The sequence below is a fragment of the Mycetomoellerius zeteki genome, unplaced genomic scaffold (assembly GCF_001594055.1).
Source record: "Mycetomoellerius zeteki isolate Tzet28-1 unplaced genomic scaffold, Tzet1.0 scaffold20, whole genome shotgun sequence".
Lineage (NCBI taxonomy): Eukaryota > Metazoa > Arthropoda > Insecta > Hymenoptera > Formicidae > Mycetomoellerius > Mycetomoellerius zeteki.
The window spans coordinates 2,010,254-2,029,906 of record NW_017256957.1 but is presented as its reverse complement, the minus strand read 5'-3'; the positions used below and the strand labels follow the sequence as shown (position 1 = coordinate 2,029,906).

At 32.7% G+C, this 19,653-nt stretch overlaps 1 protein-coding gene across 1 annotated transcript; it reads right to left on the bottom strand.

Annotated features, from left to right (window-relative positions):
* Nucleotides 1-3,699: 3,699 nt before the first annotated feature.
* On the bottom strand, nt 3,700-14,061 carry LOC108722258 (sn1-specific diacylglycerol lipase beta). The gene is made up of 14 exons (XM_018447254.1): nt 13,186-14,061; nt 10,043-10,141; nt 9,516-9,728; nt 6,840-7,156; nt 6,143-6,286; nt 5,885-6,053; nt 5,633-5,756; nt 5,414-5,557; nt 5,105-5,216; nt 4,932-5,024; nt 4,627-4,781; nt 4,412-4,549; nt 4,158-4,273; nt 3,700-4,005 (listed from the first exon to the last, which is right to left on the bottom strand). The coding sequence occupies exons 2-14, from the start codon at nt 10,135-10,137 to the stop codon at nt 3,828-3,830; spliced, it is 1,998 nt and encodes a 665-aa protein (XP_018302756.1). The 5' UTR covers nt 10,138-10,141; nt 13,186-14,061; the 3' UTR covers nt 3,700-3,827.
* Between the last annotated feature and the right edge of the window lie 5,592 nt (nt 14,062-19,653).

The window sequence follows — 19,653 nt, the reverse complement described above, 5'->3', positions numbered from 1 at the left end:
CGCCGAAAATGAGTGTCGAGCGTCAGCATGAAAAGGTACCTTCACGCGTCGCTTCGCGAAAGAGAGAAAGAGAAAGGTTATTCTTAGGCTGCGTTCGGAAATATCACCCGAGTACCCCCGTGTATTTTTTTATCCTTGTGTTCACTCAATGTTAAATAAAGATAAGATGATACACGAGGGCACTCGGGTGATATTTCCGAACGCAGCTCTAAAGTTAACTGGCGTTGGTGAAACTGGCCCATATATTCAAAAGCTAGCGTCGATCCAATGAGCGCTCGAATACGCGTCGTAGCGACTCACTGCGCTCATTGGCTGGCATGCGAGTGGTGGGGGTTCGAAGCTGACGGCGTATATAAATAACGTGTAATTCGTAATTTCGCGCTTTTGCGATTCGGCCAGGGGACAGGTGTACATCCTGTTATATCGTTGGAATAGTTCGCATCCCTGGCTTCGAATCAATCTTTCCTCCAGAAGTATCCTGATTTCCGCAGAATCATCCTAATCTCCAGAAATATCTTAATCCCTGCACTGTAGAGAACAAAATGACGGAAAACGATTAAAAAAAATCATTCGAATTATACTAACGAGGTAACTAATAAATATTATCAAATTATTAATATTTTTACACGCGGCGCGAGAAATATTTAAAAACTGATCGCTTTAAGTTCTCTAACAGTTTTAATATGTTTTACGTGTCAATTAAAATATTTAATGCTATTATTAATATGTAGATTATTAATACCGCTGTGTTTTCGTGGACGTGAAATTTCTAGGCTACAATTTAATGCGACACGAAGTATAATTAACTTTGTACTTATTTCCTATAACATTTTAAATATCGCGTAATGTAGATCTAGTAGTACACTGATTATTCGGCTGAAAGTATTTTTCGCAATACTCGTTCAGTCGAATCAAAAGTAGTACGTCACGTTAACGTTGATGATGCATGAAGTTGAAAAAAAAAACGCGCGCGAAAAAACGACGCCGCTTCGCCATTTTAATGAGATCGCAGCGAACACGGGATCGACGGACGAGACAATTAAGTGGCAGCACGCCTCGTTCGCTGCGATCTCATTAAGATGACGAAGTGGCGTCGTTTTTTCGTGTGCGGTCAACTTCATGCATCATTAAAATTAACGCGGTGTATTACTTGTGATTCAACTGAACGAGTATTGCAAAAATACTTTCGGCGTGTCGTTTAATTGGTAAAAAAAAGCTTATATTATCATTATACTCTCCTCATTTGCGATGTTCGATGCGAAACATCAATTTGGCGCTTGTATATTACTAGTAATATAGTTAAAACGCATATCTAGAGACACGATAGTGTCTCGACGCCATGACGCGAGACACTGCTGTGCCTCTTTTACGCGAGCCGGCGAGTTGCGCCGGATCGAGATTACAGGATATCAATAACAGCTGTCCCGATCGAGTTTTATGTATAACTTAATCCATAGCTCACATTCCGATTGTATTATACGTGCTTTTCTTTTTTCTCTACGTGCTCTACAAACGGAGATATTGTGACGCGAAGTCCGAATCTGCTAGATCTTTTCAGATCTTTTCCGAATCTTTTCAGATTCAGATACGTCGTCATTATTATTATTATTGTCGTCGTCGACCAGCTCAGAAAGTACATTTTTTTGATAATCGATGGCTTTTGGCTATTACTATCTAACCAGCAGACCAGCGTTGGCAGCATTGAACATTTGCACGTGACCACACGATGGCTGTGATCTCAATATTTGTCTGACTGACGTATTGCGTGAATAATTGGCAAAGCAATAATTAATTATTACGAATATCACGAATATCTAGTTATGATATCAATACGACTATTCTGTTACAATGTAATGCGCGTGTACTATTTATTATAGCTCGAAATGCGAAAAATGCATAAATGCGAAGTTATGAGTGAGACGCGTAGTGCCCTCGTCGCTCCGCGTCACTTTTAGCGCGTGAAGTTGTTCGCGATCCGCGCTGGAAAACGAAGCTTTTTCGCTAGTCTAATGTGTTCACGTTTCATTTGCAGAATGCGACAGTTCGGGACAGATTGGCTCCGGATTAGGTGGCGTCGTTATTCATTTAATAGGTAAGTGAAATTTGTATTTATTTATTAACTTTTTTATTCCATTACTGAAATATCGCATAATAGATTTTGATAATCGTACGCTGACAATTCGATCGAACGCGCATTTCGCAGTTCGACTGGAAATCGAAATGTGTAGCATCGCCGTGCGGTGACGCGTTACCGCTGCGTCATCGCATCGTTTTTGGCATGAAATTGATCGCGCAGAGAGAACGAGCTTCTTTATCATCTTATAATTAAATATAATTCATTGCATTCTTGTTTTATTTATGAATTAATATCGCGGATATCAAACGTGCCGTAATTAATTTTGCTCTGATTTTTCCACTATCGCAACATGATTAAATACGCGTTAAATGAGATTAACATCGAGATTGTCGAATAAAGTATGATAAAGCCGCGCGATTGTTATTCTAGTGACTAATTGTAACCGCAGTTAATTGTAATTAATAATTTATTTGTTTTTGCAAACAGATGTTGTAGCACGAAGAAATAATGATACACAAAAGAACAAATGAAATAAAAGTCGGGGCGATGACAGGGATGACAGCGCGGAGGAGCGGGAGGTGAGCATTTCACAATTAATTAATTTTATTATTTACTATTGGTGAAAGTAATTATTTATGCGATTTTTTCTATACTTAAACTCTGAATTAAAATGAATGCGTGTCACAAATCTATCCTAGATATAAGTATGTCTATTAACATTGAACATCAAGGATCATTACGAAATAGTAATTCTCGGTACGATCGCAATGGTCAAGCAACGCTATATATGAATACAGCTTGGGATGGGGGTCAACAGCTTGAGGCTGCGGTCCACTTGACGCTACAAATGCTTTGAAACGTTTGAACGATCAATCAGAACAAAGAATTTTACGAATTGACTAATCAAAGAATGTGCTTCGAAGCGTTTGTAGCGTCAAGTGGACCGCAGCCTGAGAGAATTGTGAAATTTATTCCCAAATACGTTTTTTTATCATAATTTTGTCGTTTGTATTCTGAAATGTGATGCTAATTATTAATATTTATTTTAACAATAAAACTGATTTAATTATAGCTTTTAGTATAATTGTGTATAATTATATATATGTGTATATATATATATATATTGTATATTTTATACATATATAATTTTTTAAAAATTGTATATAACTATATATGCATATATAATTATGTAGTATAAAGTTTTTTACGAGGGTACTTTACGGTTGGAGTTAAACACTTATAAAATACGAAATGGAAATCGGAATTACTTCATTCCGACAATATTTTCATTATCGATTGGAAAACTTTTACTCGTTTTGAATAAAAATTTCACTTTAAAAAATTTACAGAGTGTAAGACACAAAACACGAATGCAATGCAAAAAGTTAATTAAATATAGAAATTTTTTAATGTCTACTAAATTTTTAACTTTGCGCTTCGTCTTTACTTTTAAGTGTGACTTCTATTTTTTCAATTAATCATTGATTAAATTAATCGTAATTTAATTGTAGTCAAAATTTTTCAAATCAATGTGTCTATTTCTTATTAGGAGATTATTTCATCTTTTACTTTATTTACTATTTTATTTATTTACTATTTTATTTTATTAATAATTTCTATGTTATAAGCTGAATAAAAAGTTGATTATTGATAAATAATTTTAGGATATATTATAGGACATAGGATTTGGTTCGTAATTTTGCGAAAAATTCTTTTTATTAAAACTATAAAATCACTTCTTTAGGTTACACTAAGGATCGAAATAATACGGTATATCGTTCTGTTGCTCCAGTAATGTGGCTAAAGCCCGCTCTATATTTTCTGGTAAATGATCCAAAAGCATACGTGGCATTACTGTTAATTTCGTAAATTCCTCCGCTTGTGCCCATCGCATTTCGTATTTTCTCTCCTTTGCGAGTTGTTTCTTGCTAATGTAAAAATTAAATGTTATTATTATCTAAAATCTTATAATCCTATGACACTTAATATATTTTTCCAGTATTTTTGGGGATTTGATTTATATTTATGAGAACCATAAAAATTAATACTTTTAGGAAGAAATTATGTAAGAACAATGCACCTCTTTCCTTCCGTTTTTTCGAGTTTGCATCTCACTATATGAAGTATACGACCAGCGTTAAACAGTTTCATTTTCGAATATCTTCTTTTTGTTATGTCGCGCTCTATTATTTTATCCTATTGGAAAAAAATAAATTATCAACAAATTTAAGTTTAATTAATCATCAAATTCAATATTACGTAAAATCAATATCACAAATGTTTGTGTGTTCAATACTTTCTACAAATTTTGTAAATGAAGCAATTTTTTCTTACCATATCGCTGTGCTTGGTTAGCAAAGGCGATTGACCCGGAATTGTATTAATTATGTTATGATTGGCCCATGTTTTAGTCAGATCTCTTTCGGGAACTCCGAACAAAGCATATCCGAATCCATTCAGGACTACTCTGTACTAAAAACATGATTTATATCATTTGTCAAAACAGTTCGATTCAATAGTCCGAGTGTTACATATAAATTTCAAAATACCTTGGGCAATCGACAAGCATGAAGAGTTGTCAATAACGACGTCCTTAAATTCTCTATACTATCCACACTGAGTCTCATTACGAGATCATCGCCAAGTCCTACGGACAATACGAATTCCTCCGTGATCCTAGCAGCTTCTCTACTGAGCAGTCCAGCTTTTTTGAACAAATACATTAGCAATTGTAAATCAGTCTATTATATGTATGCGCAAAATTAATAATTGGCGATAATATATCTGCCAACTTTTTTAGCAAATATCAAACTATAATATTTGTGAAAACAAAGCCATTTGTACAAACAATTACCAGGCGTAGCAAACGCATAGACTCTTAACTCTGGATAACGAGGACGTATCAGTAAACCCAGCAAAATGGCTAAACCGGCTCCTAAACTATGACCTAAGAATACACGTCATCTCATTATAAAATTATGTACACAGTTATGCGTCAGCGGCAGTTAGTATGGAGTACGTTCTTACCAGTAATTGTCAGATGATAATTGGGATACGTGGCGAACGCTCTTTCCAGGACTTTATAGTTTTCCAATTGCTTTAAGATTACTTTTACTCCTATTATCATGCCTTTGTGAGCCTATAAATTTTACATAGGTTTATATACAATTAATGCCCAATTTCTTTACTTCCAGATAAATTACGGATAACCTTATCTAGGAGATATCTCCATTGTATTCTGGGAGATATTTCTTGGATAAAGTTATCTAGAGGTGAAAAAATTGGGTATAAATCGATTTATTTATATCTTATAATCAAAGTGAAAATTGAGCGAACCATGCTTCCTGGTGGAATACCAGGACATTCAAATGAATCAGATGAGGCTGCGAAATCTGTAATTATATCCCGCAACGATAGCGATCCTCGTATAATCACAACAATACTGGCAGTTTTGTGATCCGCCATTACACAGAATGGTATCTGTAAAATTTCAAAGAGTGATATTTAATGCTGAACAAGCATGGAAAGAGTCTAATTTAGACACAATATACAAACTTCGCATAAATGATTCTTGAAGGAAGCGAATAGAATATCATCCTCAGATACCTTTGACAGATATTTTACGCCAGAAAGATAACAGAGACAACAGTTATCGTCTAGAATAACGTTACGCTTTCGCCTAAAAAAAGAAACAATAAAATAATAAAACAATAGAAATAATTAAAAAATATGTATACGATTATTCTATAAAATAATAGTATAATAAAAATAAAGGGTAATATTGAGTTTTTATGCTATGTTTTTTACCGGAAACAAGCACAGCATCTTATGCCGCGTATCAAACGAAAACATCCGGTACACGTATGTTGATATATTACGAAAAGCCAGCCGTAGGAAGCGATCGATAGTTGCAAGAAGTGATGGGCGGCTTCCAAGGACATCCAGTTAGGTGCGCCCGAAAAAATCTTGTTACCGTCTAAAAAAATAATCAGCAAATACTTCGTAAATGACGAACATTATATAAGTGTATTTTGCATTTCTTTGCAACTTCATAAATGACGATACCTGAAGTGTATTTTGGACGAGCGATTAGATTTAACTTTCGCAATTCATGAATTTCTCGCTTCTGCCGGACTCTCAGTAAAATACAACCTGCCATCACATCCGAAGGAACCAAATTCGTGCCTCGGAATAAAGCAGTTAAAAGACCTACGAAGATATTTGTATCAGCGTTTATCGAGTGATGAATCATATTACTAAAAAGTAAAAAAATATTTAAGTTGCTTACTCTCTTTCTATTTCTTTTTCTTTCTATATAATATTGCATTTAATAATGTTCTATAATAATAATAATAATATAATAGAGTTATAAACCAATAAACCGCTAAAAAATGGTGTAAACTACGCGTATAAATTAGCTAGATTTATCGAATAAAATTATTACAACTTTTTATCGTTTAGTATAATTAATGATACTAATGTTCTCATCGCGAATTAAAATTCAAATTCTTACTTCCGTATCGCGATGATTGTGCATGTCGCGAAGCGTTCGCTCTTTCCGAGCGGCGAGAAATCAATGAACTCATCGCGAGGAAAATCAAAATCCTACCGGCACCAAAATCAGAGATCAGTAATTTGATTTATCATCGGCCCTTTTGATGACCGTTAGCACTCGGTTTTTTCGATCGGAAGCGACGCCCACGCGATTCCAGTTTCGAATGCGGCAAGACCTCTTTGTAGGTCAGCCGTACCTATGTCTCACCAGCGACTTGTTGAAAGGCCTCGTTCGCACTCTCGTCCTTACGCATCCACCACAGGAACTTGAATCTCCTTAGCCAAATACGCGAGACCTTGCCATGCTCCACGGAGTTCTCTAGCTGTTTCATCTCCAGAGAACCAATTGGGTCGAACACTAAGGCGAAGCCGAAGATGCTGAGACCGATCAGGATCCAATCGAAAAACACCAGGGCCTCCACAACCGTGATAGAGTATGATTCGTGATTGCACTCCACGCTCTGCCCGAAAATCCATAGGGTACCCAGAATGTTCCATCCGATCTCTGGCAGTAGCATCAATATCCTGAATAAATCGAAAAGAAAAATCTAGACTTATCATTGATTTGATTGATCGTCAGTTACTATGCTAAAAAAAATCACATGATTATTGTTATGATATAGCGAAATATGACAATAATGTATAGTGTTGTGCAAAGTATTTTATTTTCAGTATCTAGGTAAAGGTATAGATACTCTGGACAAAAAAAAATGTAGAGGTATAGGTATCTCAAATGTATCTTAAATATGTGTATCTAGGTGTTTTTTATTTATTAACATAAAATTTTAGAATAAATAGTCCTTTATGATTTCATGTATCCGCACGTAATATTTATATATTATACATATTATATGTATGTATATGTATATTTTTTATATATAATATACATATATATTCTAATAATATAAGGGTTATCCATATTATATAATATTTCTAGACATATTTCGGACGTCCAAGGACAAATTGCTGCTTGGGTAACTGTCTGTATGAAAGACAGACCTAACTTACTAACCTAATTTTTATATAGTGTTGCGTTATTGTGCCAAATAAATCAACGCTAAAGACATTCTTGTATTTATGGCGAAATCTTCCAAAAAAAGTGTTACGTTATATCTTTGCATTTTGCGTAACAGCATAAAATATACGCATATAAATTAACAAAACATATTTTACTTCGAAGTGAAAGGATTGTAGAAATTCTCATATACACATACTTGTAGATATTTTGTGTAGATGACTTCTGTGAAAGAAAAATAGAAATGTATACTGCCATTGTGTCAGTTTTGAATCCCATTTTATCAAATGCTTATTTTTCCTTATCTTATGAAAAAGTTAATTACTGCAAAATTGTAAACTTACTGTAAACAGTATTATAAAAACAGCTATATTATCTGATAGAAGATACTTTTTTGTATTTATGTTTCTAAAGTTTTATTTTTAGCTTTTGATTAAGAAATATAGTCCAAGAACAAAGATGGTACGATAATATCGGGGACTGTTCTCTAATTATAAAGCTGTATATGATATAATACATACAAGGTGAGTCTGATAAAAAATTCACCACGTTTTGTTATAAATGATTAGAGATAAGGGTAAGACACCTATTATCAAACTTTTAAGATAAGTAGGGGGACGCATTTTAATAGCATTGAGTAATTTTAAATATCTTTGGTTTTTCATTACCTACTAAAAGATACCCCTTCAGATTAAAAAAAAGATTCTTCTATCGATAGTACTCAATCAGCTGAACATCTTTGTATTAGAGTATTTCTTCAAAAACTTAACTATTTTCGGGATATAAATTAAAAGAAATCAAATAATAAGTTTGAAAAAAATTTTTATTGCAATAAATGTTCAAAATGTTCAACATGTTGGTCTAAACATGCCCTTCATGGAAAGCTTACTTAGCAAATATTTTTTCTATCATGTTTTCGAAGCGATAGAAAAATTATTTCTATTATGTTTTCGAAGTAATAGAATGTTGAAAGTAAAAAGTGAAAGAGCTAGTTTACTTTTAACGTCCTACCATACTCCAGAAAACATGATAAAAATAATAAAAAATATTTTTTGCGAAAAATGACGATTCAAGAGTTAGAAAAAGGAGCTCTATAAAGTTAGCAGGACTAAATCAGCAGAATCAAATCGGATTTATCGGAGTTTTTAGTACCCATTTTGTACTAAATTGTACCATTAATTAATAATAGATAATTTTGTACCTTGTGCCATTTCGAAAAAAATCGTGACGCTGTTAACTTAATATTAAGCTGGCAGGACTTCCAACAAGCGACACAGATGACATAGTGAACACAATGGATCATTACATCCTTGTTTGCCAATGTTAAACAAAGATGAGATGTACCGTGTCGCTTGTTGGAAGGCACACAAAGTATGTTCCCCTATTTGTTTTACAATTTTGATAATAAGTACCTTCTCTTTATCTCTAATCTTTTCGAAAAAAACGGGTGAACTTTTATCAAACTCATCATATATATAATATATACATATATATATAAATATATATATTTTTATATATATATTATATATTTTTAATAATAATTTGCCTAATTATTTACAATCGATTCATTTATTATGAGCTAGAGGCTCTTTATCATAGCTTCTCTTTATTATAATTTTATATATACAAAATATGTATACATATATTATATAATTTTATATACATAATTTATATATATAAAATTATGATAAAAAGAAGCTATGATAAAGAGCTTCTAGCTCATAATAATAAATGAATCGGTTGTAAATAATTGGGTAAATTATTATTAAAAAACAATACAGGAGTTGAAAACTTAGAAAAAGTGTCCCATGAAGGTTATCGATCTAGAAAACTGATTAGACATAACGCTGGTTTACTTTTGTTGCTTACTTGACCAGCAGAAGAGGTTCGACATAACGTCGGGCATGCGTGTCCATGATAGCCCCCCTCGCGCTATGCCTGATAATGATGAGTATCAAAAGCGTGACGATACCAAGCATGACCGCTTCGCCGAGAAGATACACGCGCACTAATTCACCTCCCAACCGACAATTCCACGTATCCTCGTAGTACCTTGCGCAGGCGATCCCTATAAGAATCAACCTGTAAAACACACAGCTGATTACGAGAAACAAATTAGCAACAATCCGCGCGATTTTAATCGGGCGATGCGCTCCTGCGAAACAACTTAATATTGAGAATATGTTGAATGTTTCTATAAACAAATTTAGAGAATCTCGTAGAATTTAATTAAAATTTGAGTCTTATAGTTCTTGACTTTTTGTATAGTAATTTTGAAACAATTTGCATGTTACGTTGTATTCGCAATTAATATTATGCACTGTAATTTCACTTACATACTGGTAGTTTCACTGACATACTGGTAATCGCGGTGACTGTTTTTCGGGGATACTCACCATACAATACGGATAAATAATTCGAACAGGCCTGGATACACGAGGTCGTCGGTTGCGGCCAACCATTTTCGACCGAAGAGCTTCAACGCAGGCATTTCCCTAGAGAAAGAAATTTTGCAATAATGCTATTATGATATTTCAAAACATTTCTTTCTTATTAATCAAGTGAAGGTAAAGGTTAAAGGTGGATGATTAATAATTTATAAATATTTTATTCAGGAAGTTGAAATATGTCTCCACCTAGATCGTATCTTTAGACTTCATGATATCGAGATTGATCACTTCTGTCACGTTCGCGACAGTCTCGCGGTGGCTCGCGAAGCACGCGCACCGCGAAAAGTTTACTTAGCGAAGTTCTCGTGACCGGATTTCGTAATATTATAAAATATAGCGGACGCGGCTTTCTATGATAATAAATATTCCCAGAATTCGGACGATTACGGTATACGTGGGTATCTCCTTGATCACGAAATCATCGTCCGGAGAAAGCTTCGAGAGAAAGTCTCTGTATCCATCTCACATACGAGACCGTTGACATAGTCTTCCGATGTGTTTAAATGGACCGTCAGCCTGTGATTTTCGTTACCTTACGTGTAATTTAGTTGATTTAGATGCTAACAACATGATTATATCAACTGATTATACCAGCGACGATGTAAAGACTGATATGTCCGATCGGACAGCGGTAATGACAGTGATACGCGTTATTTACTGAATACATTTTGTTCAATTTTGCTATATCTTATTATTGTTAACTACTTTGCAATTTCCTGCATGATATAAAGAAGAAAGAAACCAAATGATATCACGAGTGTAATCAACATTAATTTACTGGAAAATTACGAATTTTCCAGATGTGATTCTTTTTCATCATTTTTGAGAAAAACAGAAAAGCTCAAATTAAAAATAAAGCAAAATTTTCTCGTAACATATTTTTGTTTACTAATGTATTAGTATACATTAGTGTTTATTAATGAATTTTTAATTCATCGTGTGTAAAATTTCTCCTACTGTTCATGATTTTTAACTTCTTGCATTTTTTTTCTTTTTCGACTTTGATTCTTTTCGGGGCTTTCATTATAAGTTCGCACACGAATTAGCGCTTCTTAAAGAATTACGTAAATTACTTTCGAAGCATTTAATAACAGGAAAGCATATATTACGTCATAACACATGTACTTTTTGAATGCATCAATTAGTTGTAGATATGATTATCTAACTACTTCCTTTCAAAAAAAGCATGAGAATACGGAAGTTGCAGTATGTTATTACGATATTAGATGGAGGAGAGAAAATTGACATTATCGTGGTAATTTCACCGATAATAATGATGCAGGCCTCGGATTATCTACTTATTGATGTCGAAATATTAGTCGTTACTGTCAAATCCCACGTCGCAGCTGTTCGACACGAATACAATGTACCGTTTGAATAAACAAAGAAATATGTTGCAATACTTTTGCGTTGTTCTAGGGTCAAAACAAATAAGGGATTTCTTAGAAAATTACAAATCTACAAGAGGCCGTAAACGCAACGGCATGCAACTGAAATTGCACCGGCGGCAATTAACGCTTCCTCGAAACTCGCCGTAGGCTTGCATAATGACAGTGTAGAAAAGGATACAAAACTATTTTAAATCGCGCATCGTTCGACTTGTGAAAGAGTAGGACTTTTACAAATCGATTCAAGATATAATATTTGCGAAGAAATTTCTATAGGAAAGTTTATCATGACGATTACAGTTCAGATACAATTTAACAAGAGATCGGAGAAGGAAATGAAAACAACATTCTAAAAACACTATGCTGTAACTGCATTCATGTTCGTGGTAGATTGAATTACACGAAATAAAGTGCATCGCGTGCATTTCTTGATTCGAAACGCGCGCACTAACGACGCGTTGCCGCGTATTATTTTAACGAAATAATACACAAATCGAGAACTCGCGTCTTTCAACGTGTATATTTAACTCGCCTCTGCTTTGAAATATTCCGCATAATGGAGAAATTAATTGATTTGATCTCTTAGATAGTAAATTCCAATCGAACTTGACATCACAATAGATATTTTATGACAATTTATGCGATAAAAGACCGATCCGGATGACTCATCGTCTGCATGCAAGTATGATAATTAACTATGAGAAAAAAGTTTCCAATGACGTATAATGTTGAATATTTCATATTTCGATGTTAAAGCACGTATATAAAAAATGATTTATGTTTGTATATGTAAACTATACATATCTTATTATTATTTTTATAATTTAAATTATACAATTTTATAATTTGATGTATTATTTGTTTATGTACAATAATATAAGATGTCTAAAAATATCTTATCTTATAAATAAATAAGATTTCGTATACTTATAGTTTGAAACATTATATTTAGCAATATATTGTGTCATTCAAAAGTACATCGGTTTAGTCCGTGTTATCTTCTGATTATCGTAAAGATAAAGATTTTAATTATCATAAGGATATTATAGCAATTAAGTCTCATTATTTCGATACTATTGCTTTCTATATGAGTGCGAAAGGTGTTCTTCATTAAGCTAATAATGCAACAGAATCTTACAAAACGTTTAATTATAAGTAGCACGAATTACCGCTATAGCGAATCACGATATACGTATAGTTTACACGATGCTGTCATACTATCAATCAGCTTTCTCACACATATTTAAGAAAATATTAGATAAAGTTGACAGAAAAATTTTCATATAAATCCAAATATAATGTTTAAATGTTATTTATCCTTTCTTTCCTTCTTTGATACGCTGAGAAAAAAAATTTTAATATTTGTGACATGTTACTATAATTTTAATTATTACTGCTATAATAATAATAATAAATTTATAATAATAAATATATATATAATTCTATCAACAATAAATATATATAGTTGGTAACCAAAAATGACTATAAATTATAGTTGAACTCTCTCAGTGTAAATGTTACTTCATATAATCAGCAAATCTTTTGTAAAAGAAAATAGATCTCTTAATAACTTCGAAATATCTCATTTCAACCGAAACGTCTCATTTCAATCTTTACTAAGATTTTACATATATGACTTGCTAAATTCGTACACTGACACTACCAGCAGAAAAAAAATACGATATATAAACTTCTACTCACAGATGCGCAAATCGATATCCGGACGCGTGTTACACGCGCGTTGAAATCTCCCTTCAACCGACGTGCCGCGGACGCGGCACTCTACCTCGCCCACCGCGCACTCCAACTACTGGCTCTACCACCTCGAGAATTCAGTGCGGTCCTGAAAGTTGCAAATGAACCGGATTGGAATTTTCGTCTAATCACCGTCCACCAAGCCTTTCTCCAAGTTGTACGTTGTAGACTGCAGCGAAACTGGAGCGCTTCCTCCGCTCGGATTCCCGTTAAGTTCAAGCGTCTCGCGAAGATAATTATTTTCGCGCTCGCACGCGATCTTTTCGGGAAACCGCGAATATGACTCAAATACGGTTGAATCTCTCTTGATTTTACACTCACTTTTCGTTGTTTACAATCTCGAAGCGGGCGCGTATCGTAATCACTTTGTCCAATTTAATCGTTCACTACAAGCGCCGGTTTTGCCACCGCTGTCAAAGCTGCGCTTAACGCACGTACAAAGATATGCATAGCGACCGCGGGATACGAGCGTCTCTCAGCAACCGGTGCCAGCTGGTCCTTGGACATTCGAATAAACCGCAATAATGACAACAGTGGCCGCGATGTGAATGATACTGATGCGCACGAGAGGTATCTCAATTCGCGAGAGCACTTCACAATATTATGTCGGGGACGGTTAGTCTCGAAGTAGAATCGCACTGAACAGAATGTTTTACACTGCAACTTGTTCACCTTGCTGCGCGCGACACCCCGAGCGAGCAACCGAATCTTAAGAACTTGTTGACCACAACTGGACCGGTACGTCACTAAAGAGAAAGAAAGAGAGAGAGAGAGAGAGAGAGAAGGAGAGAGAGAAAGACCATGAAGAACTTTCCCTCCGTACGTCGGGTTATCGTGCGGCGTTCTGGCCACGCGAGAAGGAAAAATGCAATGAAAAAGGAGAAGAGGAAGGAATGGGCTACTTCGAGAGGGATAAACGCCGAGCCGAGTCGAGCCGAGCCGAGCTGATGGTGGGAGCGACGAATCGGCGACGCACCTGGCGATCGTGCCTGACCGTTCCTCTCGAGGAGATAGGGAACATGGTGAATGTCGATATCCGGTGATGGATCTAGAGAAGAAGATTAGCCAAGAAGGGAACACGTTATTTTCGCAATGTTTTTATTATCAAGAATAAAATTACATACAAGGTAATTGTACCAGTTAGTGAACATGACTCCATTATTAGACAAAATGACAAAAATTTTGAATATTAAGCTTTTTAGCGATGTGCACGACTCTGAATCAATTCATTTTATTAAATTTTTATAAACGAATTTATTTAGCATCATATATATATATGACGCTAAATAGCTTAATATTTAACTTGTCCAATAATTGGGTCATATCCACTAACTGTCCACTAACTGATACATTTACCTTATAAGGCGATGAATCTAAAAATCTGTTAACATCTTATTAAAAATTTCGATATTAAAATTTAAAGTATAAATGTTATGGCCGTATCAAAGCTATACAGAAAAAACGATTTTGCTGGAGTAAGTAAAAATTAAGGTAGATACTGATCTAAAAATAATTTTGCTGCATCATCAAAATATTGTACAGAAAACTCAAGCATATTGACCGTAAAACACAAACAACTAACAATAACATTACATCAATGTTATAATTTCCTACTCAACAATGTAACTGTTATATGTATAATATGTGTTTTATTACATTTACATTGTTGAATAGGAAATTATGATATTGGTGTAATTTAGTCTGTTACTGTCGTTACTGTTAGTCTGTGTTCTGCGGGAGCAATACATTGAAAAGTTTTGACATTCTTACAATTTCAGCCTGAGCGTTCTACATAAATATTTTAATAGGTTAAACTTGTACAAGATGACCATTTTTTAAATGCAAAAAACATATTTTAATTTTTGTTATCTTTAATAGTGTTATATTGGTTATCTTTTTCGTATGGCAGAAAAGATATATCAATATAACACCATTAAAGATAGCAGAAATTAAAGTATGTTTTTTGCATTTTAAAGAGATGGTCATCTTATCCAAGTTTACCCTAATCCGATAAAATTATTTTCTGTGATCTGTATCTAGCTAAATACTTCAACAAAACCGTTCTTTTCGTGTATATTATTTTTCTTAACGTTACTTACATCTGTCGCACTTATTTTATCTCATTCTACACGTACTTGGAGAATACAAATTTTTGTTAAAGTTTTTTCTAAAAAAATTCAACGATCAAATTATGAATAATCTAAAGAGGTTCCAATTCCCGTTATATTCTCGGTTGAGTAACTCTGCTTGGTATCGGCCTATCTCGAATGAACTTTACATAAGATGGAAGCCAATCTTGTAACCGCATTACTACGACATTCGAGCTGAAAGTACTGACCACACGCATACAATGATCATGTTGCATACATTGGGTATGCATCAATTCCGAGGGGATAACCACTTAATGTAATCGTGGAAGTCAGAGTCCTCGAAATCATTATAAAATTCATACGAAATCTCTATGTATAATCCGATAATTACATATGCAACCACGAGAAATCATTGTATAATATTAAATAAAATCGTATATTTTAATACTAAATTACTTCATATGTAATGAAAAAAATTATTTATAATCAGATGAAATTATATGAAATCACGTAATCTGTGGGACAATATTTCAGCTAGTGATTACCTCGTCGATCAATTCCATAATTGTGTGTAATTACAAATAGCTTGTAGGTTTCCATACTTTTTACGAAGCGAGTTAGTACGCCAAATAAATCTCGCAATGACCTTTCAGCAGATTTAGGGATAACGGTATTCTTAATAATTTTTACTGTGTGAAAAATATGTAAGTACATTAATGTCTTATAAATGAATTAAATAGAAAATCAATCTATATAATTATATCAAAGACTAGTTATAAAGACTAGTGATCGAAGAATGCAAATATGAATGATTTATTTATTTCTCTTTCACAAAAAGCAGCAAAAACAATAAATGACGTAAAGTTATATATCTGCATACATTTTTTTTATTTATAACTGAAGCATTTATGTAAGCGTTATTATATGAATATGAATAAGAAAATGAACAAAAAGTGATCTTTCATGTCTGAAAAACTTCATTATAAGATTTGAAAGAAAAACTTAACACGACGTTTGAATTTACTTAGAGGAATTTACAGGAGCAAATTCCTCTAAGTTTCCTTTTCAAAGTCGTTCTTTTATTATTTCATGTACATTCTATTAAAAGGAGATAGAATATATTGAGTTTTTAAAAATATTGTGGTTAAATAATTCAAGCTCGTACATCAGTATGTTTATCGATTTGTCAATTTTTTTCGTTGTGACACAAAATAACTCCAAGGTGTGGTGATTGTGAATAGTTGGATCCGCGTGATTGATCGTAGTATTTGTTTTAAAAATCATTTTATACCGCGCGACGTTCGTAAACACAAATATGATGCAAAGTCCCGAAGAGTTAATTGAGACGTGATGTATGCTTTAATAAGTAGCGACGTGTGACTTTAATAAATCGCGAGGATAAATATTTGGGGAATGAATAATTCTATCTGAATACGTCATTTTTATAGACGAAATAAATAATCTTAGATCGAAAACATGTTCGATAGAATTAACATAATGTCTGTAAAAAACCATACTATATGATCTTTTCGTTAAAATTCGTACAGTGCCTTTTTTACATTTGTGTAACCGGCTTGGAATACAATTTCTTCTTTTTGGACTGTGATCGCCAGCACGAGTTCGTGGAACTACGTATAATGGACGCTGTTCTCATGCGGAAAAGTTGCATTATTATCCTTTCAAGACGCGTTGACATTGCGGAGCGCGTATTAATCACAATAATAGTCACAGCAATTAAATTAGCTCATCAGAAGTGAGAAGTGGTTGCAACATGTAGTGTTACAAGCAGCTTTTAGAACTTAATGCGTGATGAAAAAAGCAAATTTTATTTTGTTGATTTACAGAACGTACAGAATAATATGTATTTTTAGGTATTTTTTACTTTTGCTCAGAGAACTCTTTTTCCTATCAACGATTCAGCGATATAAGCTACCGCGTACTTACATACCAGCATATATATCTGACTTTATGCATTTTATTTTTATTAAAATTTAGTATGAAGAATTGAAAATATACCCACACAGGGTTTTAAATATTAAGGATGCAGGTGTCACATCTCCAAGTATAAGCAAAAATTTCATTGTTCTTTATTATTACGTCTGAATATCTATGTAAAAAAGGTTGAGTATAATTTATTATTGGCTTAAAAATGATTTAATTTTGTTTGTTTGCTTTAATTTTTATTAAAAAATCCCGTTTTGAAGTACTTATTTGTAAATTTGATAAAAAGATAATATTTGAAATCATTCTTTATATATAGACTAAACAAAAGCTCTAATCGATATTTGTGCAAAAATTTATTTAAATTTACTTACTGGTTTGAAAGTTATTTAAAATTACAGCAAAATGTAATCATTGCATTGCTTAAGTCATTATAAACCAAATTATTTGTTGTTTAAATAATTATAATGCGAAATTGAAGCGATAAGAATAAATCTAATTAAGTAAGAAAAATCTTATTTTCGGTCAAAACAGATTTTAATGCTTAAATATTTTAATATAAATATATAATAATGCAAACCCCTGATGAAAATAAAAATCAGAGCATAAGTCGAATGTTACGGGAGAGTAACAGAAGCGTAAACGAAACTTCTTGGAGGCGAAAATTGAAATATCAAAATATAAAAGAAGCGTAAATGCTTCTTTCATACAGAATACTGGAACAATGTAATTTGTTCCAATTTTCGCCTTCTAGAAGTTTCATTTACGCTTCTGTTACTCTCCGATTTTTATTACATCCGATTTATGCTCCGATTTTTATTTTCATCAGGGATTGCACGTAGAAATCTTTTTTAAAACACTTTTATAAACGGAACCAAAATAGTAATACCACATATTAAATTAACAAGCATACTGATGTTAATAAGCATCTGTATAAGAATATTAATAATTTAGGCCCGCGTATTTAGAAACGCGCTTTTACGTCGTTTAGTTAGCGCGCATTTAACATATCTAATTCACGTTACGTATACTATAGAATTTTAATCATAACAACGCATATTTATCGATAAGAACGTGTTCTGAATATCGGTTTTAATGTTAATAAGAATCCTAAAAACTGGAAATAATTTCTTGAAATAAAATATTATCTCAGCCGAGATTTTAAATTCGGATCTTTTGAATATTTATAGTTTAGTTTTTTGCAGCTGGTTTCAGCTTATTCACAATCAATACTTTTTTGCTGACATGGCTATATTGACTGATTTTTTGGCAAACATTTTTAACTGATATTGTATAACAAAAAGATTCTTAAATTAAGAAACAGTTGCATGTGAAAGAAAAATAATGTTTTTATAATGTTCTTAGATATTTTTGAGAAAAACAGTGTAATATGTAGATTAAATGTAAATAAATTGCCTAAATGAGCCTAAATGAGCCTAAATGGTTATCAATGCGTAAATAATATATATATTTATAAGATGGTAGAATACAATTCAGAAGATGTAATTGTGAACTATTAACATATGAGATAAAAGTAAGTAATATATAAATAGGTATGTAAATAAGCAAGTGAATTAACATATTCAATTGACTATATTCTCATGGAAATATTAATTTACATAGCTTATATGTTTAATAATGGTTTTTCTTAAAAATAAAATCTGTACTGTAAACACTTTCTATAAAGTCATATTTTATTTTAATATTACAGAATAACATTATATGAATATTTTAAATTTTACACACACTTTTTTTGCAAATTTGAAAATGCTAATATTTTGAATAAATTAAAGCATATCTTTGAGAAAGAATTAATTTATGTTAGAGAAATGTTTTTTTCTTGTTCCGGTTCTATTTCCAATTATTTTTTGTTATTCTTGATGATATATTAACCATGAACTTAATGGTCTAGTTAATCCTTTAATTACCTTATTTAGATCATTACGTTTTCTGCTTTTCTCTTTTGATATTAATGTAAACCTTACTAGAGTAGACGTGCTAATAATTTTAAAACTTATTATTATATTAAGAAAAATACAAGAAATCTTTATACAAGGTGTTCCGAAATTCGAGGGTAATATTATTGAAATGTGAAACTCGTGAAAAATTAAGTAATAAAAGTGTAAGCTATTTTTTTTCGTAGAGTAGTTTTTGAAGTATAAACGTATCATATAAGTAATCATATAAGCGTTGGTTAAAAAGTCATTTGTCCACGTAACATGCGTACAATGGTATTAAATACTAAACAAAACATTACCGCTATACGTCCACTATCACATGGACAGATAACTTTTTAATCAACGTTTATGATTGATTATCAAACAATAAACGTTAATGCTTAAAATAACTTTACAGAAAAAAAATAGCTTACACTTTTATTAAT

Bases quoted from the DNA above. Each gene is read 5' to 3' on its own strand.
- LOC108722258 (XM_018447254.1), bottom strand. From the start codon at position 10,137: ATGCCTGCGTTGAAGCTCTTCGGTCGAAAATGGTTGGCCGCAACCGAC. The intron at 5,757-5,884 runs GTAAAAAACATA...TTCTTTTTTTAG, and splicing joins AGATGCTGTGCTTGTTTCCG to GCGAAAGCGTAACGTTATTC. The intron at 4,782-4,931 runs GTAATTGTTTGT...TGTTCAAAAAAG, and splicing joins CTATGCGTTTGCTACGCCTG to CTGGACTGCTCAGTAGAGAA.